Here is a 26,479-nt window from a genome sequence, read left to right as displayed (position 1 = left end):
GTAACATGTCAGAGGTTTTATTTATAAGCAAAGATGAAATATTTGAACCTATGAAATCTGTAATTTAGAAGAGAAGTCTCAGACAACAGCTCATTTCAGCACGTAGCCTGGAAGCGCTAGGAGACGAGGTGCACAGACAAAACCAGAGCTGTGCAGAAGGAAAGGAGAGAGGCTGAGACCCGAGTCGGGTGGGTGGGCACGGACAAGATTCCTGACACCCATCTGCAGAGGGGAGAAAGGGTAGTTAAGTGACTGAGAGATGAGTCAGTATCAGAAATATAACTTCCTTTAAAAAATGACTCAATACCAAGTCAGTTGTACTGAGATGGATGAACCTAGAATCTGCCATACAGAGTGAAGTAACTCACAAAGAAAAACAAAGAGGAAGAGATGGTTGGATGGCATCATCGACTCAATGGACGTGAGTCTGAGAAAGCTCTGGGAGATGGTGAAGGACAAGAAAGCCTGGCGTGCTGCAGTCCACAGGGTCGTAAAGAGTCAGACACGACTGAGTGACTGAGCAACAACCAACAATGCATATATATGGAATCTAGAAAAATAGTACTGATGATCCTATTTGGAGGGCAGGAATAGAGATGCAGATGTAGAGAATGGACTTGTGCACCCAGTGGGGGAAGGCTGGGATGCATTGAGAGAGTAGCGCTGACACATAAAGTGAAAGTCCGACTCTGTGACCCCATGGACTGCAGCCTGCCAGGCTCCTCTGTTCAATGGAATTCTTCAGGCAAGAATACTGGAGTAGGTGGCTGTTCCTTTCTCCAGGGGATCTTCCCATATATATACTACCACGTGTGGAATAGATAGCTAGTGGGAAGCTGCTGCTCCCACAGGGAGCTCAGCTCCATGTTCTGTGATGACCTAGAGGGGTGGGAAGGGATGGGGAGTGGGAGGGAGGCTCAAAAGGGAGGGGACATATGTATACCTGTGGCTGATTCATACTGCTGTACGGCAGAAACTAACACAACACTGTAAAGCAATTATTCTCCAATTCAAAAAAATTACTCAGTATCAATACCAACATAGTTGAACTCCAAAGTTACAACACAACCTGCTTTAAGGAAGACTAGACAGGTAGTTTCAGAGAAGGCAATGGCACCCCACTCCAGTACTCTTGCCTGGAAAATCCCATGGACAGAGGAGCCTGGTAGGCTGCAGTCAATGGGGTCGCTAGGAGTCAGACACAACTGAGCAACTTCACTTTCACTTTTCACTTTCCTGCACTGGAGAAGGAAATGGCAACCCACCAGTGTTCTTGCCTGGAGAATCCCAGGGACAGCGGAGCATGGTGGGTTGCCGTCTATGGGGTCGCAAAGAGTCAGACACGACTGAAGCGACTTAGCAGCAGCAGCAGCAGACAGGTAGTTTCTATGGTAGACACAGTTTTCCTGAAGAAACCTTTTACATCACAAGCAGTATGACGACTGGGTGGGATATTTTCATGTCAAAATAATGGGAAGCAGGTATTTACCAAACTGTAAAATACCAAGATTCATACCAAAACTGCTGTCATCTGAAGGTGCCGTGAAATACTTTAAAATCAGTGATACAGCTTAAAGGGGAGAAATGAAGTGCAACAAATGGTTCTCTCCTTGGGGTGATGGACCAGGCTGTGATGGGAAAGAACCGTCCTCTGCTTTGGATGCTGGTCTGCACCGGGCCCTGTGGGTCTCCAGGCACTGACATGAGAAAACCTGCAACAGAGGTAATATCTGCTCGAGCCAGGAGCTCCCACGCTTGCCTGTACAAACAGGGATGTTTCTGAATAAACACTTCAAAGCTGCTGAGGGCCAGGACTGGCTAGCTCAGGGGCTGTCAGGAGTTGTGGACAGCATGAGTGACAGGTAAAAAAGACAGATTACCTAGAAACTTATTTCATTAAAGTTCGAGTGTGCTTGATTCTTAAATGTAGACAGTATTCCTGTCTGCATTCATCCAATGGACTCCTTACTGGTCTTCTGCTCTGGTCTCTCCCACTTCCAACCCATCCCAGATAGAACCAGCACTGCCTTCCTGAAATGTGGATCCGATCACGTCACATCCCTGTTCCCTATGGCTACAGAATCAAATTTTCAACATGTGGCACAGCTCACATGACCCTTTTAGCACTGTCCTTCAGAATTTGTCTCTAAAACCTCAGATATGCAGATGACACCACCCTTATGGCAGAAAGCGACGAGGAAGTGAAGAGACTCTTGATGACAGTGAAACAGGAGAGTGAAAAGCTGGCTTAAAACTCAACATTAAAAAAACTAAGATCATGGCATCTGGTCCCATCACTTTATGGCAAACAGATGAGGAAACAACAGAAAGAGTGACAGACTTCATTTTCTTGGGCTCCAAAATCACTGCAGATGGTGACTGCAGCCATGAAATTAAAAGACACTTGCTCCTTGGAAGAAAAGCTAGGCCAAACCTAGACAGTATATTAAAAAGCAGAGATACTTTATTGACAAAGGCCCGTCTAGTCAAAGCTATGGTTTTTCCTGTAGTCATGTATGGATGTGAGACTTGGACTATAAAGAAAGTTGAGCACCGAAGAACGGATGCTTTTGAACTGTGATGTTGGAGAAGACTCTTGAGAGTCCCTTGGACTGCAAGGAGATTAAACCAGTCCATCTTGAAGGAAATCAGTCCTGAATATTATTGGAAGGCCTGATGTTGAAGTTGAAACCCCAATACTTTGGCCACCTGATGCGAAGAACTGACTCGATGGAAAAGACCCTGATGCTGGGAAAGATTGAGGGCAGGAGGAGAAGGGGACAACAGAGGATGAGATGGTTGGATGGCATCACTGACTCGATGGACATGAGTTTGAGAAAGTTGGTGGAAGTTGGTGATGGACAGGGAGGCCTGGTGTGCTGCAGTCCATGGGGTCTCAAAGAGTCAGACACGACTGAAGGACTGAACTGAACTGAGTCTCTGCTTCTGCAATACTAAATTTTTCATAGTTCCTCAAATACACCTTAGCATTCACACCCCTGTGACTTTTCATATTCTATCTTGTCTATTAAGACTGCTTTCAATGCTCTCTTCCCTTATTCTGCTTGAGAGATAGCTAATGGGTCCCTGACACCTGCCTCAACAATCCCAGGTAGACTGGGTCCCGCCCATGCTTCAAGTTCCCACTGAGGGACTTCCCCTGTGGTCCAGTGGTGAAGACTGTGTGCTCACAGTGCACGGGGAATAGGTTCAATCTGTGGTCAGGGAACTAAGATACCACATGCCGGGATGTGGCCAAAAAAAATAAAACAAACAGCTTATCACCTGTTTCTAGAGAAGTCCCATAATTCTTAAGGGACCTACCTAGGTTAAAAACAAACACAAAAAACTGCCACTGAACCCAGCTCTTATGTCATTTGTATCTATTAACACAATATATTGTGATTTCCTGCTTTTCATGCCTTTCATATGTGAATTACCAAAACAGACCAGTAACAGGCACAAACTGTTTACCATTCTGTGAAATACAAGAAGAAACTCTTATAAATATTTTCCCAAAGTTCAACGTTTTGAATATCCATTCAGTGGTTCAGAAACAAAACTATCCACAGAATTGCCTTAAGAATGCCAGGCTGATCTTGGAGCCTCAAATTGCTCTTGACACACACTACAACATGAATGACATCTGAGTTTATCATGCTATGTGATAAAAGCAGATCAAAAAACTTTACGTTATGCAAGTTTTTAACTGCATAAACTATTTATTAACCAACGACCTCCACACAATTATTTCTTCCTGGACACACCTGTGGTGCGGCCACGGCAGCTTGGCGTGCTGGCCTTGAACATAAGTCCCCTGGACTTCAGTCTGGGGGCCTGAGACTTCTCCGGTAACTCTGGGTCTTCCCAAGGCTTTTGTCCAGACCCTCGGCCAGGACCTGGCTGTGTTTTCCGCCCGTCAGGTCCTCTGTCTGTCTAAGAATCAGTCTAGGGGCCTGTGCTGGCGGGGATCCTGCGTGATGGTGACCACCCGCTGCACTAGTCCCAGGTGAGCTGTCTTGCTCCCTGGGCGAGGTCCAGCCTGCTTTCCTCAGCAGCACATGGTGGATATTTGCCCCACACCCTTAACTGTAGTCATGGCTAAAGCAATTTTCCGCTGGGCCCTGAGTGCATCTCCCTGCCTCAGCTCTTATAATTTCCTTCCATTGGGAACTGTTAAGCTAGTCCCTAGAATTTCTTGAAGGAGAAACCAAACACATTAGAAGGCTTCCCAGGTGGCTCAGTGGTAAAGAATCCGCCTGCAATGCAGAAGACGCAGGTTGGATCCCCGGGTTGGGAAGATCTCTGGAGAAGGAAATGGCAACACACTCCAGTATTCTTGGTGGGAAATCCCATGGACAGAGGAGCCTGGGAGGCTACAGTCCATGAGGTCACAAAGAGTGGGGCACGACTTAGTGACTAAACAACAACAAGCATACTAGAAAACTTGAGGTCAAAAGTATTGGGAGTTTTTTGCTTACATCACCTTCGATCATCCCTTTGCTTCAAACGCCATGTATTCTCATCATAGAATCTTCTGTTCTTTCTACTTCCTCAAATCTTCCTCATCCTCTGCCTATACCTATCTATCTACTGAAACTCACTCAGTCATGTCCAACTCTTTGCGACCCCATGGATTGTAACCCACCAGGCTCCTCTGACCGTGGGATTCTCCAGGCCAAGAATATGGAGTGGGTAGCTATTCCCTTCTCCATGGGATCTTCCCAACCCAGGGATCGAACCCTCTGCCTACAAAATAATGCTAGTTCATGATTTCGTGCCTGAATTACTTTAAGGTGTCCTCTTTTAGTATCTTAATCACTCACACATTTTCTTCCCTTCCTCAATGAGGTAGGATTTAGGCAAAAGGAAACCAAGGTGTTAGATCTGTTCCTTGTCACTTATCAGGAAAAACGGTAAAATTACTCCTGTCCTGTGGCCTCCGTGGCCTCCACCTGAAATGAGAAGCTTGAAGGCAGCTCTCGCTGGGGCTGCTGCGAGGGTTCCTGAAATTCACTCAACATGATACGCACTTGCAGAATGTGAAAGAATGCGATGATTATTATTACTGCACTTATCACACCTTTCTGCACACCAAAATGGATTTCATCTACAGAGAGCTGTCATTAAGCATTTGTGATATGTGGCTGATTTGTTTCAGGCTTATGTAAAATTATTTTTGTGATACTAAATGAGTCTATATTGAAGAATTGAGGGAAAAATACAACTTATTTTGAAGATTAAAAAAAAACAACCTTAATTTTTAAACAGACATTTGTTTATGAAACAAACTCTTAAGGAGTTCTAAGAATGAAAAACACAAGAAACCCCCCCTTCTTCCTCAAGTTCAGAGACTGATCTTCACATTTATACTGCCAGGATGCAAAGCAGTTCCTAACACTGACTCAAGATGCTAGTAACAGAAAACACACACAAGGATCACTTCAATCCGTGGCGGAAAGTAGTAGGAAACGAGAGGTTCCCATCACACTCAGAGAAAGTGGTGAATAGGTCCTGCTGTGGCATCAACCGGACAGAGAAGGGGGTGGGAGGAGAGAAAGAAACAGAGAGGTGCGTGAGGGAGGAAAGGAAGAAGGAGAGGCTGAAGCCGTGCTCAGGGCCAGGACACGCGGACAAAAGGGAGCGGGCAGACAAGAGCTTCGGACAACATGCTAAGGAGCCTGAAGTTTACCCCGAAAGCAAAGCCTTCGGAAAAGTCCAACAGATATAACGTGACGCTTGTGTGTTTTAGTAAGTATTCATCTAGAAGTAACAGTGAAAAAGGACTAGAACAGAGCAACATGAGCTAGAAGGTCAATTAAGATTCTGCTGCAAATACGAAAGTGATAAAATATCAGAAACACGATTACGGGGAAAAAAAAACGATGTGGAAATGTAATTCAGAGGATCCGAGTCTCTAGGATTATGACTGAAAAAGCTGTGCGGGGGGCACAGCAGACAGAAAGTTAGGGATTATTTACCAGTGTCTATCCATTTACTAGCGTCTACTAGTGTCTATCTCAATGAGTGAGGATTACATTTATTGATGTTGAAAATACGGAGGAAGAGCGTTTTTGTAAAATAAACGGTGGGCATAATTTTAGACATATTGGGACTGTTTGTGTGGCGTTTACGAGGTCACTTCCAGTTGGCAGCTAACCTGAGGTCCAAAGCTTGGGAGTGAGACATGGGCTAGAGTGTCTATTTGTACTTGGATGTCATTAGCAGTTACAGATGGTAGCAGAAGCCATTAAATAGCTACGTTGCTTGTGGGGGGCGGATGAAGGTGGACGAAGTACACAAAGGGGACAGACCTTGTCTGACAATGGACTCTTTGGGAGAAGCAACCACAATGGGGAGAAAAATGAGTCCTTTGAATAAAGGTCAAAGAGACGGCAGGGAAACCAGTAATTAAAAGAGCCAAAGATCAATTTCCCAGCAATGGAAAGAATTTCCAACATAAGAACTTATTTAGAGGCTGGCTATCATTAAATGCGTTATACTCACTAGGGTAAAAGGCCTCTAAATGTTACTCTAAGTAAAATGCTTCTGTAAATACACATTTATCTTGCTAAAAGAAACTTATAAGAAGTTCATTGTTAGAACATAAAGATATGAGAAATGACTCTAAAGGGATGGGTCCCCAAAGATGTACGAAGAGAGTGATTTTCACAGAAACGCCTTATACTTTACTTCTCCAGAGAAACTGGCCCCTAAAACATAAAGGGGTTGTAACTCTGGATTAATGGAGTGATTAGTAAACTGAGCACACAAGGTTTAAAACTACAGCCAGGCCGTTAGATGTGAAATGATTTTAAATGGTGTTGATTTTCAATAATAGATATAAAAAGTAAAAAAACTATTCCCCACTGCAGCATTCAGAGACAACTATACATGAGTTAGTATGCTAGGTGCTATACATTCATCACCAACTAAAACATTTTTGTTCTAGTAAAATGAAGGTCAACTTGTAATAGCATATCCACAGACTTCTGAAATCAGTATTATTTTTAAACAGCATGGTAAAAGTTTACGTCAAGTTGAGCCTGGAGTAATGTGAGTGATTATGCCACACTCTTCATTTGGGAGAAAGGCAAGTAGAAACAGGAAGTTCTACTTTCTGTTGGCAATATTAAGCCTTTCCAAGAGGGAGAAATAATGAAGTTTAAATAACTGAAGAAATTACCTTATGAACTATTCATAAACAGGAAACAACAACAAATACTTAGTTTTTAATCTAAAACATTTGTCCTTCTGAGCAGTTCCTAGTAAAACTAAAGGGAGAGCTTTTTCTTTATGTCTCAAGAATCAGCTTTCAAACATCAAGAATTAGGGCACAGAATCTGTCCCAAGCTCTTCCTGTGCGTAATCCTTTTGGTTTTGATAAAGAAGGTTTAACCAAGTTTAGTCTGGAAACAGTGCTATCATGCAGGACCAAAACTGAGTCTGCATCCTTCTGAGAAACAGATGAACTTCTTTTCTGCATCAGAGGCCTGATCCTGAAGAATACCTTCAGCTTCAGGATTATCCAAGACTGACTAGAGTCCAGCACCTGACAATCAGGGAATTTAGGTGGAATGACAGGACATAATACAGTGAGCTATTCAGTCTAGTTCGTCAGGTCAAGGGCCGTTTGGCCAGACTCTGGATTACCCCTTTTCCATGAACGGGCTTTGAGAAAAGTGCCTTGCTTCTAACTCTGTTCCACTTTGCAACAGGCTGCAAATCAGTATAGCGAGGACTTTTCTACTTACTGTCACAAAGTAAGGACTCAGATATAAACCAACCCGTAAAAGATTCAGAAAAGAAGTCAATGTATATTTCTCGGACTACTGACGCCACACTGACGTTGGCTCATTTTCTCCAAAAGAATGAGAAGTTTTCAGATCATGATTTTCAAAGTAGAAGACTGGTGGTTTCATATCACAGGTGGGTCCCTGAAACCAAATGGGCTAATTTGACTCCATATGAGTCTGCATGTTGTTAAATCAAAGCAACGTCAAATTGAAGTCTGTATACAGTGGTAACGATTAATGACCAAGTAAAGAAACATAACACAAAGAAGCAGGCAGGTGTGGGGAAGTGGAGAGGATGAGCAGGTAAGGCAATCTGTACCTTTGTTAGGAAAGAAATGAAAGATATACTACACTCAGGAGCAATAAGTGCTGTTCTGGAATCCTGTGCTGTACTTAGTCGCTCAGTCGTGTCCAACTCTGTGTGACCCCACGGGCTGTAACCCGCCAGGCTCCTCTGTCCATGGGATTCTCCAGGCAAGAATACTGGAGCAGGCTGCCATGCCCTCCTCCAAATCTTCCCTATCCAGGAATCAAACCCAGGTCTCCCGCACTGCAGGCAGATACTGTAACCCTCATTCTTTAATGTCTACACAATTTTTACTTATTTTTGCTTTTTTCCCTCAAGAAAGAGGAATGGGTGGTTGGTGTGGTCAGTTATAAGAACCGCAGTCCTTAAAAATCTAATCTAGGGACTTCTCTGGCCAGAGACACCAGTTTGATAACTGGTAGAGTAAGACCTGGTAACTAAAAAAATCCCCAAGACAACAACAAAAAAGCTAATCTGAAAAACAAATGGAATCAAAAAAGGTTAAAATATACACAATATCCCCTTTATGGAACGAACTATCCTGTCCAATTTCTGTCCTTCTAATATTAAATTTACCAAATTTCATGAGACGGGCTCTTATTTACATGCTGAGCAATAAAATCAGTCGTCTTGGATTCTGTGGGTTGTTTTACTACAGCAGAGAAAACACTAGTAAATAGAATAAGAAACAAAGCCAAACTCAATGCTTACTGGACAAGATTGGCAAATCTGACAAAACCTCTGGATCCGCAACCACTTAGCATTTTTCAACCTCTAATCTACTTAGAAACAGCACACTATGGATTCCTTGAAATTAGTAAGAGAAGCTAAACAAGAAAGGCCCTGACTGTATTAGTATATTAGACTGTTCTTTAATGTCTATTAGTATAGAGATGCACATTAACACATAAACTGCTTCTGTTTGTAAAATTTTGTCTTAAAATATGGTTTTCTGGGTTTCCCTTATCAAGTCTCCTTGCTGGACCACTACGAAAATCAAAGACAAAGGCAAACTTTGATGGATACAATAAAATATTTTTTTAAAAACTTCCCAAAGTTCATGCTCTAAAACCAAAGAAGACAAGCTTTAGAGCTTCTCTATAAACACCAAAGACAAAAAACTGTTTCATTAAATAGTGAGTAGGAAATGGTCTATCAAATATTTCTTGAAATTAGTGCTTGAAATCAATTTCAAGTCACTGATCAATCTTTTGATTATTATGATCACAATCATGACTGATACTGATGATGATTTAATTCTCACAACAACCCAAAGAGGTGCTATAATTATTTTCATCTCAGAGATGGGAAAGACAAAGATAAATTAACTTATTCAAACTCTCATAGTTAAAAAATGGCTGAGATTTTAACTTTTGTTTTGACCTATATCACTGAACTTCAACACTACCAGCAAGAACAGGATTACTGAAAACAATTTAATCTGACAAACCTGCAAATTTAAGGATCAATTTATTTAAAAAATTAATGGAGGAGGAGTAGCGTTATTCGCTTAGTTGCGTCCAACTATTTGTGACCCCACGGACTACAGCCCTGCCAAGCTCCTCTGTCCATGGGACTTCCCAGGTAAGAACACTGGAGTGGGTTGCCATTTCCTCCTCCAGGGGATCCTCCCAACCCAGGGATGGAACCCGTGTCTTCTGCATTGGCAGGCTGCTTCTTTACTGCTGAGCCATCAGTGAAGTCCCACGGATGGGTGGAGAGGGAGTAAATATTTCACTGTTGTGAAACCTGAAAAAAAATGCTCAGTGGAAACTGAATTTAGAATAATGAGAGGTTCGCTAGCATTTGAAACTGAAAACAACACTGGAAAGTTTACTTTTAAATTCTGATGCTGTTTTCAATTGAGTTTGGGATGGTTTGAAAACATTTCCAGAAATCAGATAAATAGGAGTACCTAATAATTCTGGAATGTCTCATTTGGCATATTGTATACAGTATCAGATAGTTTTTAAATATATGCATCTCCCTCATCCTCACCCTGGGTAAAAAAGGTGGCCACAGTTATTTAATAGTTTGCTGCAAGTAATTCATTCTCATTCTCTCTCTCTCTCTCTCTCTCACACACACACACACACCCGCTCCTTCCAGTGTTTCCACTGCCTGGATTATAGTCACTGGAACTTAAGACCTCTAACTTGGCACATTAAGAGTAACACAACGTATATTCTTCTTTGGTTTCCATGAGAGCCAGGTACCCAGGAAAAGTTCACCTGTTAACCTCCTTGAGATGCATCCTATGAAGAAGTAAAAATACTGGCAGGCTCCAGAGTGAGGCCAGCACACTGTCCGGGTTCCCTGCCTACTTGGCCAGGAGGGCAGACTCTCGGATTCATTATCACCTTATCAGTACATCTGTCTGCTGCCAAGGGTGAGAGAAGACTAAGCCTCTTACGGCATCCTGGACTTTCTGACTTCTCTAAAGCAAAAGCAAATCCGGAACAGATGGATACGTTTTAAACCTACTACACACATTTATCCACGTTATTGGGTCAATTAGCTCAGAGTTGGAAACGACTAACAGTGGCTCTGTCACCATATGGGCGCCATTCGAATACACTGTGGTCAGGACGAAGGACGGGAAAGCGGGCCGGGGAGCTGGGGGGAGAGAGATGCGTGATTAACAGCGTGGGCTCAAGCCTGACGGAGACTCAGAGCTTAGAAGGTGACAGATCAGAAGAGAAAGAACAACAGTGGGAGGGAGAAACAGCTGACAATTCGTGTTGCACATTTAAGAGCAGAAATGTGGGGTTCTGCTTTTTTTAAAAAAAAAAGACAAAAACAAAAAGCAATCATTCCTTCTAAGCAAAAATTTTCCAAGAGTCTTTTCTATTTTAGAATGTGGGTTAAGTCTTTAATTTTTCTCTGGGTAAAACATGGCCACACAATTTCTCTACAACTAACTACTATTCTTTCTGCCCACACTCAGACTTTAAAATTGGAATTATTCAGGTTTCAGACACTATACACTCAAGCCCTATTGTCAAAAGTATACAGAATATTCACATTCCTCACAAAACACATACTATATACCAACTTGGACCTTCTTTTTTAAGACAAAAGATTACTTTAGAAATGTAATTTTTTGCCAGTCTGATATTGAAGAAGCCTAGAAACAAAGAGAGAGATGGAAGAAACAGAAGGTCTCTCAATTCCCAGACTAGAATTCTACCAGTCCACTGTGAAGGCACACAAACTCTTATTAGTGTTTAATCAGCAACAGTAAAGAAAATCATGTGTGAAAAAGGAAGTCTGCAAGAGGTTAACTGAATTAATGCAATAAAATCTAAAAGGGACAAGTTAGGCTGGCAAACTGGAAAACCATGTTAGAGATCAAAAGTTTAGAAAATACAAACATGCCCCAAATGGGAAAACGACTACTGAAGCAAGTCACAGCAGTTTTCAATAAGGATAAAAGTGCAGAACTGGAAAACTGTGTCAGCTGGGAAGACGTGAACCTAAAAGAAACTGCTGAGAACTGCGGAATTACCATTCCTGGAGATTTTCATAGGTTGGAATTCAGCACCCATCTCTCTGGGATGGGGTTAGTGTAATGAATGCTTAATGCACAGCAATTTCTATAAGCACCAGATATTAGCAAGACAGCAAAGAAAAAAAGATGAATCAATAGCTTTTGTTTGTTTCTCACTGAAAATTGTACACACAAGAATAAATGAACACAGATGTTTCCTGGGATAGTGGGAAGAATCCAGTGGCAACCAAAGTGGAAGCCTGTGCCAGTCCTGTCACTAAGCTGGCTCTGACTGCGTGTGAATCACTCCCCCATTCCGAGCACCAGTGGCCCTGCCTGCAAACGAAGAGAAGAGACGGGAAGACAGGAGAGCACCCTGTCCCGGAACCAACAGCACCCAGGAGGCGGGCGACCATGTGGCTCCTCCTCACAAGTGAGGAAGCTGGCTCCCAGGGCCACTCGCCCACAGTCACACCTACAGAGTGGGCAGCAGAGCCAGGCTGTGTGTCCAGCTCTGTTTGGCTCTGAAGTCCATAATGTAAAAAATACCGGAGACGGGAGATGGGCAAGCTCCGGCCACACGAAGGGAGCACCAGCGTCTCCGGGTGGAGACGGTTCACCCCCACAGGTACTCACTACCTACCAGCTACAGAACGGTTAACATGTGCTAGGTGCTGGGATGTGCAGAGATAATAAACAAGCAGCAATCCACAGTCAAGCAGGGAAAACAGATTACAAGCAAATAACTAACATACCGAATCACGGCTCAACAACAACAAAGGTCATTATCAGAGACAAGACGTAAAGACAGCAAGGTACCACAGAGTCAGAGGGGAGAAACAGCTTCAAGGACAAAAGGTGGGGCTGATTAGTAGGGGACCAAATATTACACAGCATCCACAGAGAAGGGGGAAGAAAAAGGTAATAGTTTGGTTCTTAACTGTTGTTAAGTAAACAAATTCTGAACTTTCATAGTGAAGGAGGTGGCGTCTCTACTTAGGTATTTTCCCCAGGTGTAATTAGAGATGCCATCTTTTTCACTATGAAATTTCAGAATTTGTTTACTTAACAAAACCCAGGTATAAGGACTTTGCTGGTGGCTCGGCTGGTAAAGAATCCACCTGCAATGCAGGAGGCCCGGTTTGATCTCTGGGTTGGGAAGATCCCCTGGAGAGGGGAATGGCAACCCACCCCAGTATTCTTGCCTGGAGAATTCCATGGACAGAGGAGCCTGGCAGGCTATAGTCTACGGGGTCGCAAAGAGTCGGACATGACTGAGTGACTGACACTTTCACTTTTTCCCCCCAGGTGTAGATCAGAAAAATCCCATAATTCTAAACATCACATATGCCTAGACTAACTCAATGTCAAGTACTTTAACAATGGGACTTTAAGTCTCTCACTGCATCAAGCAGGTAGATATCAATTTGAGCATATAATCTTGCAAGAGCACAAGGTCATTTGTGCACTCCCCTGTCACAAACTTGGAAGCAGATGACTGACTACTTCTCAATGCATTAAAACCCAGAAAATGATCTGATCATTGGTTCTAAAAGGACTGGTGTGGAAAAAAAAGTTAATTCTTTATTTCTAGGAATATGCTATTAATGTGGGAGTGAATTCCTGCTTCTGCTACTGCTAAGTCACTTCAGTCGTGTCCAACTCTGTGCGACCTCACAGATGGCAGCCCACCATGCTCCCCCGTCCCTGGGATTATCAGGCAAGAACAATGGAGTGGGTTGCCATTTCCTTCGCCAATGCGTGAAAGTGAAGTCGCTCAATTGTGTCCAACTCTTAGTGACCCCATGGACTGCAGCCTACCAGGCTCCTCTGTCCATGGGATTTTCCAGGCAAGAGTACTGGAGTGGGTTGCCATTGCCTTCTCCAGTGAATTCCTAGTCTTTATTTAATTTCATTAGCATGAAAGCAGAGAAGTGTCCATGCTGTGTAGTTGGGTACAATGAATTCAATGAGCTTATGGGAGCAGGGAACAGTAAAGGAAGACAAACGTTTGTTATGTGAACACCCAAGTGTTCTTTATAAAGATTTCTAAAGCAACTGCCTGCCTTCCCAGTATAGCACCTGAACCACGGGTAAAAACTACCCTATCCAAAGTGCCCACAGAGAATCTTCACTGGGAGTAGAACAACCTTTAAAGGTTTCAAGTTTCCGTGAATGAAGCCAGTTTGCCTTTAAACTAAGCAGAAGCTGCATTTCCTAAGTCAACACACAATCGATAACTTAAAAACAGCACTGACAACCCGGCTCCATGGTGCACGAGCAGCAGGCAAGTGCTACTTTCACAAGAGGCACTTGTGTCTCCAGGAGAAGACGCAGCAAAGGAAATCTAAGCTTGATATAGTTACATAACGTGTGTAGCAAAGTGAAGGCCAACTGATTTTATAACAGGTGGTAGAGGAACGAGCCTGGGAAAATAGAAATAAATCTAGTTTGTTAACAGCAGAAGTAAAAGGCAGTCAAGCACAGACAATGCTCCTTATTCGTGGTGGTGATGGTCTATAAAGCAGGTGTGGCCATTGAATTAGTAAATCCTGGACTGCTACTCCAAGGGAGATACAGGATGAGGTTCCCGTGAGCTTCTGATTACAACCTTTACATCAACCAATCCATACCAAACTGTTTTACGTGTGTTTTCGTTAAAGGCACTGTATTTAATGGGCTTCCCTGGTGGCACAGTGGTAAAGAATTCACCTGCAATGCAGGAGATGAGGGTTCAATCCCTGGGTTGGGAAGATACCCTGAAGGAGGAAATGGCAACTCACACCAGTATTTTTGCCAGGAGAATCCCATGGACAGAGGAACCTGGCAGGCTATAGTCCCTGGGGTTGCAAAGAATCAAGACATGACTGAGCGACTAAACCACCACAACTGTATTTAACGTGTGCTGCTGACTCATGAACACTGAACTCATGAGCACTACTGCTCACACCTAAATGGAGCTTAGCCAGCACACGGGCTTCTTCCACAAGGTGCATCACAGGGATGCCAGACTGCACAGCCCTCCATGCAAAGGAGGGGAGCAAGGGGCCTCCTCAGGCCACGAGGAGGACCTGTGTTGAGCAGGCAGACAGCTCTCGGCTCAGCCCTATTGGGATGTGCATGGAGGTGAGTCTCAAGCCGGGCCACCCTCCCAGGTTCACGAACGGCTGGGTCGGCTGTGTCTGAGTACCACGTGTGCAGTTATGAATAACTGTCAGCAGCAGGTGAACTGGCACATACGGAACGCCCGCAGATCACGATGGTTGACTTCACTTGTTTCAAATGCATTAAAAGAAAACAAACCTGTATTTTCCACCCCATTAATCAATCCTGCTTCCTATTAGAGTGACTATGAGCTAACAGGGGTGGGGGAGGCATCCCTTTTTGCTTCAGCTTTGCTTCTAGTTTAGAAAAGAAACAAAGCTGTCGCATATGAAGAAACTAAGCTAAACCCAGGACAGAATACCTGAGGGGTTCCCATGCCTCAGTCACAACATTATAACTTCCTGAATAAGAACACGTAAAGAAAATTGTGGACGGATTCAGTCAAGACCAGATCTGAACAAAAACCTGGAACTCTCAATTCTTTATCTCCTCGGATTACACTTCCTTCTCCCTCTCTCCATTCTTTCAAAAAACACTCACATGCCATGTAACATGCTAGAAGGTACAAGATTAAAACGAGAGCCTCAATAAATTCAGAACCTATTGGAAGAGACTGCAAGTAAAGAGGTAAATAAAATCTAATGTGGTCTTTCTGTAAGATACCCAAACTGGAAACAAATTTCTATCTATGGTTGAAGTGTATAAAGAAAGTGTATAAAGAAAACAAATTTCTAAATAGAAATTTCCAAATTTCTATCTATGGTTGAAGTGTATAAAGAAAGTAAAGCCACAGGTGGGAACACTACACAGCAATGAGAATATATGAACCACAACCACCTGTGGGGGTAGCAGAAAGTAAAAGAGAGATCACAGGGAGCTGCACACACCATACCAAGAAAGTAAATCTTTTGTGGGGACATAAAGGGAGGAGATACAGACACCGAAAGATTTTAAGTCGAAGATTCAGCAGATTTGAATTTTACACCAATCATTATGTCAGGCGATGTGATGCATGTATTACAATAAGACAAGAAGACCACACAGGAGACAATAAAGGAAATTCCAGCAAGAATCAGCGTGAAGGTACAAGTTACGAAAGAGGATGAGACAAGTCAAGTACACACGATCATAACGTGAGTGAGCAGGAGAGTCAGAGGAGACCCGAATCATTCTGGGAGGAGTGCGTGGCATTTTTTTTTCCTCTGTATTTTTTTCTCTTCTTTAATTAACATTTTTGTTTTTACTAGAAATACAACACATACAGAAAAGTGCATAAAACGTACACATGTAAACTGACACATCATAAAACAAACACTCATGTAACCACCAAGACAGGGGCACGTAAGTGCCCAGAAGTCCTGCCTGTTTCCATCCCTTATCCTAGTAACTACTCATCTGCTTGTTTTTCTTTGCTTTTACCCTCTAAGTATGCACCCCTAAATCTGCAATATTTTTTAAATAATAAAAGACTTAATTGCCAGCTAAGCTTTGCACACACAGAAAATTTTAAAATGAAAGCTACAAGTTACCCCCAAAATATTTGTGAATGTTGTATACATTGGACAGTTCTTCTATATTACATAGGTAGAATGGAATACAAACTGCAGACCTGGGGCATAACCGTGCATGCTGTAGTCCACACGCAGAAACCGTAACGTTTCTGGATAAGGCAGCCTGTGTGGAGGCGGACCTCCTAAGGAAATATGTGAAAACCCTCAAGCGTTGCAACATCTTGAAAGACAGAAATCACACCAGAATGCTTGATAAACAAAGTAAAGAACACAGGAATATCGTTACTTTAGTGCTGTTCTAATTGCTGAAATAAGTGAAACAGAAATAAAATATCAAAATGTTCTGCATGTACTATAGAAAGGGAAGTATTATTAAGTGAGACTTCCTTCAGTAACACAGAATGCAGTGTGTGCGCCTATACATATGACATGTCTATGTGAATTTAAGTGAATTTAAGCAAAGGTCATCTAGAGTCTTGCAGGAAAAGCAGATAGTGTATTAACTTCAGAATGAGTTACCACCTTTGAGCATGCTTCTGAATATGAATTTTTACAACATCCCAGAAGGAAGTCTAGAGAGTAATTAGATTAATACTCTATGAAGTCATTTTAAGTCACTTAAAATCACGTTAAGAATATAAAAAGAAGGACTTTCACGGCTATACCTTTGTGTCAGTAAATAGTTTATCTTTTATAATTGCTGACCATCTGAAGTCATGAAGAGATTGGACAGGGTAAACTGAAACACTCCCAAATAATGTACTAGATGCAAAATTTGGGGAAGAAAATAAAAGAAAAAACACAAACAAACAAAGAATCACACTTAAGATCACTTCAGTTCTCTGGAGTTGGAGACCAATACTCAGGGCAGCTTACTCTCTGGAAAAGACCCCGATGCTGGGAAAAATTGAGGGCAGGGGGAGAAGAGGGTGGAAGAGGATGAGATGGTTGGATAGCATCATTGACTCAATGAATATGAGTTTGAGCAAGCTCCAGAAGCTGGTGATGGTCAGGGAAGCCTGGCATGCTGCAGTCCATGGGGTCGCAGAGTCTGACGTGACTTAGCAACCTAACAACAATAACAATAAAGCAAGCATCAGTCAGGTCAAAAGTCAGAAACATGGAAGAAACACGGGCTGCAGGTTCTCTTCTTTGGAAACTTTGGGAACTTTCCCCTTTTTCTTGGGTGTGACATACTCCAAACACTTAATGACTCCCATAGAGGAAATGCTTTTCCAGAAACTCTTCTTCACAATTACTGAGAGCTGAGAATCGCACAGTACATTTTTGGCAGTGAACCTGGGCGAGACTGTTGCCTGGAGCTGCTAGCCCCAAACACTAAGCTTCCCAGCGAATGGTGCTCATCTCAGTAGAAGGCCCCCTCTCCGGAGCCCTACAGGTTCTCCGGCCCCTGCCAACAGCCCTTTCAATCTTCCCCAGGCTCACTGGCAACCCTGCATAACTTGCCAGTGTCTCTCGGCTCCTTCACCTGCAGGGTTTCATTTTTCTGTTTGACGCCTAATGTGGACTTTCCTGCGGACTACAAAAGAGCCCTCTCCGGCTGTTTCTCACACGCCGACACAATCGCTCCTCTGTAACTCAGGAGAGGATTAATGATTGGGTTTTATTTGATTGTAGTTTTGATTAATCCTGACTTTGTTTAATTTGTGACCTTTGCTGGACTCCCGAGGGCTGGGAATTAGAAGGCGCACACTGCACCGCTGTGTTCAGAGTAGGCTGAGCCTGCCAATTTACTGCATGCCTCATTAGCCACAAAAGCGATGAAATTTTAGTCCAAAACCAGCTTCACGTTTTTTTTTTTTTTCAGGGTATGGGTACAAAATTCCTCTATGAGCTTTTCTTTCTGACTTAAATATAGCAAGCCAATAATTAAGTCTATCCTGGTTAAGCTCGGAGGGTTCTAATTGCAATTGGCAGGTATCTCAGTAAATTACCAAACCCAGGCAAGTCATGTCCCAACGCAGCTGTCGTGACTTCCTGGGTTTAGAATTAGTGTTTGTGAAAGGCTGGGAAAAACCTGACTTTTCCAACTGCAAAAAATTACAATATTCTTTAATACAGCGGTCCCCAACATTTTTGGCACCAGGGACCAGTTTCGTGGAAGACGATTTTTCCACGGGCCGGGGAGGAGGACGTGTTCAGGATGATTCGAGCATATCACATTTGCTGTGCACTTTATTACACCAGCTCCACTCAGATCATCAGGCGTTAGATCCCAGAGGTTGTGGACCCCTGCTTTAATAAACTTGTCTTTGGAATTAAAACCAAATTTATATGAATAAATTTATCCTAGTTTGTGTTTAAGATTTAACACATTGTGGAAAAGTTGCTGTAGCTTTTCATTATTTACTATTTGAGAATCAGTGATTTAGAATGCTTCTATAAATCATTTGTAAGACAATATTCTATATAAAAATTGCACTTTCTGGAGCTGCCAGAATCAACGAATTATAAGAAACTGTACAAGATGCCCCTTTCTGTGATAACTCAATTCTGCTGATTCAAAAAGGTTCATTAAAGAATGAAAAAATGTACGTGCATGTGCACTAAGTCACTTCTGTCACGTCCGACTCGGTGTGACCCTGTGTACAGCAGCCCGCCAGGGTCCTCTGTCCGTGGGATTTTCCAGGCGAGAATACTGGAGTGGGTTGCCATGCCCTCCTCCAGGGGATCTTCTTGACCCAGGCATTGAACCTGCGCTCCTGACATCTCCTGCGCTGGCAGCCGGGTTCTTCACCGCTGGCGCTTTTGATGCAGGAAAGGGCCAAAGCTCACTGTGTGAGCCAATGCCTTAAACCCTGCATTGTACAGAAAGCACCCTCTCAAGTCCCAGTTCTGTTGAAGAAGGGCTGGTACTTAAAGACATTTGAAAGCAATTTCAGTTTCAAACATTTTTATATTAAAAAAAAATTTCCTCCTTAGTTGACGATTACCTCACTTTTACCTAATTCAGCAACGATTTTTAAACAATGATTTTTACTTTTATCTTCTCTCCAAAACATTCAGCTTTAGTTTCACAAAAATTTTTTTTTTCTTACAAGAATATCATTGGTTTCATAAAAGATAAAAAGCATGATTACAATATCCTGAGTAAGTGGAATAAACAAGAATGGAAACAAACTAACTTAAGCAGTCACTCAGCAAGTCAGCTGCAATGCCTGGGGGTGTGTCAGGAGTGGTCTCACAGCTGTCCTAGCTCTTAGTCCCTGTCTGGAGCAGAGAGAAAATACAGCCTCAATTAACCTGGTAAGCAGGTTAAGGGTTAAGCAGAAGCTGGTCCAAAAGGCTTCTCATATATTTAATATTAATAGTAGTCCTCAGTTACCCTAATAGTGCACACTAGGGTAAAAAAAAAAAAATGTTACTATTCCAAACTGTGGGTCTGTGCTTCTAGAGATAAAATAATTGCTATCAGTTTTTATGAAGTGATGAGAGGAGAAGCCATGATTCATGTTCTTGTCTTCCTGTAAACTCCATTACACCATCTGTCTCTTATCTATTTCTATCATTCAACAGGCCAAATCAAGAATAAAATGAACAGACTATTTTACAGGTAGAACAGCATGTGGAAAGGAAAAAGTCTAAGGATAAACTTGGGACAGGCCACAGCTTCAAGTTTTAAAAACTTAAAGAAAACCCTCTGAGTATGCTACTTACTCTAAAAACCAAAGAAGAAACAGAAGACAGAGGCATAAGGCCCTCATGGAACCAGACAGTTAGGCAAGTTTCATCTGGAAAAACGTGGAGGCTTCACAAGAGGTAAAACTGACACCAACAAGTGGACAGATTAAAGCAAAACAGATGAATGAACAAAGAAAGCTGCCACAATTACTTTTTTTTAAAAAGTTACATATCTGAATCTAATTAGAGACGGTTGCCATTATCCTTCTAACACGAATGTGAAAATAAAACAAACTAAATACTCGTGGCTTACATTTTCTCTAGAAGGAGAAAGGTTTGACAGTAAATTATATATTTATGTCTTATACAGTTCCATGTGATTTAATTAATGCATGAAAGAAAAAAAAAAAACTAGTTTAAAATCCCTGTTATGAGTCCAGTAGGCCAGTCATTGTGCACTTGTGTACATTTTTAAGGACAAGTTTCTTGAAGTAGAGTTGCAAAGTCAAAAAGGTCTGCTTTTAAAGCTACTGATAAATAAACCCAATTTCACTGCAGAAATGCTTAATAGCTTAGTCAGACTCATAACTTACTGTATATACTTTAAAATATATTCTTACTGTAATGGTGGTGTTATCATATCTGTCCTTTTGTGTGAGATATTTGAGAAAGGCATCTTTTAATTTTCTTTTGTCATACGTGACAGAATATTTTCCTGTAGTGTTACTGGCCATCTGCATTCATATTTTGTTCATGACGCATTCATATTCTTTGCCCACTTTTCTATTAGCACCAGTGTTCTCATCTCACAGATGAAGAAACAGAGGCCCAAAGAGGTTAAATAACTTTCTGAAGGCTCTTACAGTGAATGACTCATATTCCTGGAGTTAAAATTTTGGTATCCTTCTCATCTTTCTAACAGAGTGTGTGCAGGAAGCGGGCTGAAGTCCTGATGGGTGGTCATCTCTGAATCAGCCCGAATGAAGGATGCTCACCACCTGCATAGGTCCATGCCCACCACTACAGCCAAGGAGACAGAATAATACCTGAAAAGAATATTTGAAATTTTGGGAAAAGTACTGAAACGGTCATGGGAAAAAAGTCTACTTTTTTGTTTAGGATCCTCTTCACACATATTCTGCTCAATTTTGTATAGTTTGAATTAGGAATGGGAAGCGAGTAGGGGATGCCTCTGAAGGCCTGATGCTGGTCCTGTCATCCCGTCTAAACTGAGGAGTGGAACTGCTGGGCACAGTGGAGCGGTGACACAGTTCTCAACAGGAGGGCTGGCTGCCTGTCCAAACCCACACCCTCACCCTTGTTTACTAATGGGATCTGGATTGTGAATGGGAAAGAACAGTGAAATGTTTAAAACCAAACTCAATTCCTGTGAAAGAATGGAACTACTCAAAAAGAGGGAGGATGACTGAAGCCTAAAAATACATATGATTTAACAGACAGGGGTACTTTTTTAAGGAGTAATGAAACAATCAGCCGAAGTCAATATATTAAATTATGTATGTAAATAGATTAAAATGTATTTTTAAAAACAATGGCTTTTCTTCTCTGAGAAATAAATACATTCTGAAATCATCTCCAATGGGTTAGGAGGTCAATAAGCAAACATGCCACTTTCTTTCACTTGTTTCTAACATCCTTCCTGCTTAAAACCAGAGGTCAAGGAGAGGGCACCGAAGGGCATTCAGTTCAGTTCAGTCGCTCAGTCGTGTCCAACTCTTTGCGACTCCATGAATTGCAGCACACCAGGCCTCCCTGTCCATCACCAACTCCTGGAGTTCACTCAAACCCACGTCCATCAAGTCGGTGATGCCATCCAGCCATCTCATCCTCTGTCATCCCCTTCTCCTCCTGCCCCTAATCCCTCCCAGCAACAGTCTTTTCCAATGAGTCAACTCTTTGCATCATGTGGCCAAAGTATTGGAGTTTCAGCTTTAGCATCGTTCCTTCCAAAGAACACCCAGGGTTGATCTCCTTTAGAATGGACTGGTTGGATCTCCTTGCAGTTCAAGGGACTCTCAAGAGTCTTCTCCAACACCACAGTTCAAAAGCATCAATTCTTTGGCACTCAGCTTTCTTCACAGTCCAACTCTCACATCCATACATGACCACAGGAAAAACCACAGCCTCGACTAGACGGACCTTTGTTGGCAAAGCAATGTCTCTGCTTTTCAATATGCTATCTAGGTTGGTCATAACTTTTCTTCCAAGGAGTAAGCGTCTTTTAATTTCATGGCTGCAATCACCATCTGCAGTGATTTTGGAGCCCCCAAAAATAAAGTCTGACACTGCTTCCCCATCTATTTGCCACGAAGTGATGGGGCCAGATGCCATGATCTTCGTTTTCTGAATGTTGAGCTTCAAGCCAACTTTTCACTCTCCTCTTTCACTTTCATCAAGAGGCTCTTTAGTTCTTCTTCACTTTCTGCCATAAGGGTGGTATCATCTGCATATCTGAGGTTATTGATATTTCTCCCGGCAATCTTGATTCCAGCTTCTACTTCTTCCAGCCCAGCGTTTCTCATGATGTACTCTGCACAGAAGTTAAATAAGCAGGGTGACAATATACAGCCTTGACGTACTCCTTTTCCTATTTGGAACCAGTCTGTTGTTCCTTGTCCAGTTCTAACTGTTGCTTCCTGACCTGCATATAGGTTTCTCAAGAGGCAGGTCAGGTGGTCTGGTATTCCCATCTCTTTCAGAATTTTCCAGTTTATTGTGATCCACACAATCAAAGGCCTTGGCATAGTCAATAAAGCAGAAATAGATGTTTTTCTGGAACTCTCTTGCTTTTCCCATGATCCAGCAGATGTTGGCAATTTGATCTCTGATTCCTCTGCCTTTTTTAAAACCACCTTGAACATCTGGAAGTTCACAGTTCACGTACTGCTGAAGCCTGGCTTGGAGAATTTTGAGCATTACTTTACTAGCATGTGAGATGAGTGCAATTGTGAAGGGCATTCAGCAGTACTAAATTCAGAACAGAAACTCTAATGGTGTATGCCACCACAGCCCTATCACAGATAAACAGTCCCGCTTACACCCATTGTTGCCCTCAATGGAACCATACAAATGGCAGCCACAAACAGAAGAAAATGCACTGCTAACGGAAGAAATTATGCTATCCAACATCCAAGCTGAGACACAAAAGACAAAATGCAATTATGTAACCCTGGGTAGCATAACCAATAACTGGTTTAATTTTCCCTACTACAAATCCAATCACAAAGTCAATGGAAACATTTTTATATTACTCAAACATAATCAAATTCCAGTCTATTCAGCTGTTGAAAACACTTTTGGTTATATAATGTATCTCCACAGGAAGGAAGAAAGGCATGATTAGTTCAAGAGAAAGAGCCGGAAAGATAATTGATAACTCTATACAATAATGCAACTACTTTTTTTTTTTTTTTTGAGCAAAAAACCCCAAAACAAAACCATAATAGTGCTTACTTAGTTCCACTCCAGGAAATTCCTAGTCTAAAATAAGTTGTACACGTTAAATTCTGGTAACCCAGAACCCATACAGGAAAAAAGCCTGTGATACATGCAGGCAAAGGAAAGACTCCTTTTAATAAAGCAACAATGGATTTAGATTACAAGTGACAATAAAAATTGTACTGATAAACTATTTTCCTAGACTTATCTAGAAAGACCAAAGGCACGTCCCTCTTGTTCTCTAAGTTCATAAAGCCTTTAGTATCTTATGACCAGAAAACATTCCTTACCCTTGATCATCTCAGCTCTACTATTTGAGGTTTCTGCAACTGACTCTATGAACCAAGAAACACTGCCACCTTAGATTTCTAATGATAGTTACCAACCTACTCCACATGATGCAGCTGAAACAGTAATCTGAGGGATCTGGTTCATTCATAACAAATGAGACCAAAGACTATCTCAATGGGAAAATAAGAAAGCAGTGTATCCATGTCAATCACTATATTATATGAAGTCATAATTATAAAAATTAACAAGAAAGAAGGCAAAAAATTACAATTTAAGGCAATTACCTCAGGATTCACATGTAACATCCTTGACACGGGCTCGGAGGCTGTGTGTGATGTAAATCTTGCCCATCTCAGGCATCCTGAATACTCCACCTCACCTTGCACGCTCATCTCAATGGCCTTCATCAGACCCTTGAGCACTCTCAGCCCACCCACCACTGGGCCTCTCTTTATGCCGACTCTGCTGCCTAGGAAGTTCTGTTTTTCTCTAATACCTTTCCATCAGACAGCATTCCTACCCGTGCCTCAGGTCCTTCTTCGATGTAGATCTTTCAATTATTTCCAGTGGTTTTCCAGCTTACTGAGCTATTGCTAATGTATTAAGACTCCTTCGTTCGTCAATGCACTGTTATTTCTGTGCTTCATTCACGTAGAGGCTGGATCCCTCAATGTGAGTCCTTGACTCTTGTAATGGTATTTTTGTGCAGGGACAGTCGTTCAAGCTGATGTTTCTGGCAGAGAGAAGAGTGCTAGGGAGCCCCAGGTCGCCACTGTGCTGACACCATTTCCAGTCTTAAATGCCAGCTCACCCGGAAGATCACTGCAGAGGAGCTCAGATTCCTTGTTAGGAATTTTAATTTAATACTAAACTTCTTGTTAATTAGATATTACAATCATAACTAAATTCCTACCTGCTTAACATGCCCTCATATCAACAGAGTATTAGATAAAGGGACTGAATATATCTTGTTCAAAATTACACTGCCTGGAAAATCCCATGGATGGAGGAGCCTGGTAGGCTGCAGTCCATGGGGTCGCTAAGTTGGACACGACTGAGCAACTTCACTTTCACTTTTCGCTTGCATGCATTGGAGAAGGAAATGGCAACCCACTCCAGTGTTCTTGCCTGGAGAATCCCAGGGACGGCGGAGCCTGGTGGGCGAGTCGGACACGACTGAAGCGACTTAGCAGCAGCAGCAGCAGTACAGTTCCTGAAACACAGGTATTACTATAGATGTTTATTAAAACAGAAGAAAGAAACAAAGACTAGGAAGGAAGAAGAGAGAGGGAGAGGAGAGGAGAGGATGGGAGGAGTAAGAACTAACTGCAACACTTACTGGAAAAACTGTTCTGCTGTTGAGTATGTTTATGAAAAATAAGCCAAGATATTGCACCACTTTTTGTAATGAAAAAGATGGGCTATATATATACTAACATAGCATAATTTAGGAGAAGGCGATGGCACCCCACTCCAGCACTCTTGCCTGGAAAATCCCATGGACAGAGGAGCCTGGTGCGCTGCAGTCCATGGGGTCGCTAAGAATTGGACATGACTGAGCGACTTCACTTTCACTTTTCACTTTCATGCATTGGAGAAGGAAATGGCAACCCACTCCCATGTTCTTGCCTGGAGAATCCTAGGGACAGGGGAGCCTAGTGGGCTGCTGTCTATGGGGTCGCACAGAGTCAGACACAACTGAAGCAACTTAGCAGCAGCAGCATAATTTAATAAGCTGGACTAAGCATTATGTATCACTGTTCGGACTGCAACGAGATCCAACCAGTCAATCCTAAAGGAAGTCAACCCTGAATATTCATTGGAAGGACTGATGTTGAAGCTCCAATATTTTGGCCACCTGATATGAAGAGCTGACTCATCGGAAAAGGCCCTGATGCTGGGAAAGACTGAAGGCAGGAGGAGAAGAGGGCGACAGAGGATGAGATGGCTAGATAGCATCACCGACACAATGGACATGAATTTGAGGAAACTCTGGGAGACAGTGGAGGACAGAGGAGCCTGGCAAGCTATAGTCCACGGGTTCACAAAGAGCTGGACAAGATTTAGCAACTGAACAACAACCACCACTCTACTAGCTACAACTTCCCAGAAACCATCAAATGCAGGGACAGACTGATAGAAATATGCTATCAGAGTAACTACTGCTCAACCAAGGTCGGTCTCACGCCCCTAACTCCACTGCAGTTTGAGAAGAGCAAACATGAATATATTTAACACCGTATGAATGGAACAGGGAAGAGAAGTCAGTGGTCCCTTTTTCTTGGAATGCAGTTGTATCTGTTATAGGGCTCCTGGAAATCCCAGGTTGCCCAAGCAAGCACACTTAAGTGAGAAGGAAGATTCAGACCCTGTGTGTCTATCCTCAAAGTTCACATCAGGAATGACACCCGACTGCTAGAAGTTATGAAACACCAACTTGATTATGAGCCTCCTGAATCCCTGTGAAACGTTCCCCCTCCTCTCAGGATAACATTCCTCATTCTCCACGTCTGCCCCTCAGCTCCCAGCCTCACTCCCATGAGAGTTATCTGACTGGCAAGTTTTGACGAGGGAGATAAACAGGCTCCTTTCAGTCCTTCTGCTCTCCTGCCTTCTACACAGAATGTATGTCCTGTTCTCTGCCTGTAGTCATCAGCTGTGCTTTAATTCAGGAGAGAAACATCACGAAGGCTTGGTCTTGGCTGCAAACATAGTCACGTACTCTAATCAGCTTTATCAGTATGAAGACTGCTGTCGTTGTTGAGTCGCTCAGTTGCGTCGACCCTTTGCCACCCCAAGGATGTTAGCCTGCCAGGCTCCTCTGTCCCTGGAATTCTCCAGGCAAGAATACTGGAGTGGGTTGCCATTTCCTTCTCCA

The 26,479-nt window shown here is 42.6% G+C and overlaps 1 protein-coding gene across 27 annotated transcripts in view; it reads right to left on the bottom strand.

Moving 5' to 3' along the window:
* ERC1 (ELKS/RAB6-interacting/CAST family member 1) overlaps positions 1-26,479 on the bottom strand; it is a 267,903-nt gene that overhangs the window by 82,897 nt on the left and 158,527 nt on the right. For 3 of the 27 annotated variants that reach the window (XM_086402569.1, XM_086402564.1, XM_086402568.1), the window contains one exon: positions 17,018-17,278. The exons of 20 other annotated variants lie outside the window; for them this stretch is intronic. In XM_086402569.1, the coding sequence (XP_086258695.1) occupies positions 17,176-17,278 (103 nt within the window). In that variant the 3' untranslated portion in view covers positions 17,018-17,175. Of the gene's footprint in view, positions 1-17,017; positions 17,279-17,945; positions 20,898-23,046; positions 24,815-26,479 lie in introns of those variants that run through there. 4 more of the 27 variants (XM_086402558.1, XM_086402557.1, XM_086402559.1 and 1 more) reach the window with 2 other exon arrangements.

This window comes from Bos grunniens, chromosome 5 (assembly GCF_055505025.1).
Source record: "Bos grunniens cultivar Pamir isolate PY7600 chromosome 5, Bosgru_T2T1.0, whole genome shotgun sequence".
In the NCBI taxonomy this organism is placed as follows: Eukaryota; Metazoa; Chordata; class Mammalia; order Artiodactyla; family Bovidae; genus Bos; species Bos grunniens.
This window is presented reverse-complemented; position numbering and strand designations above follow the sequence as displayed.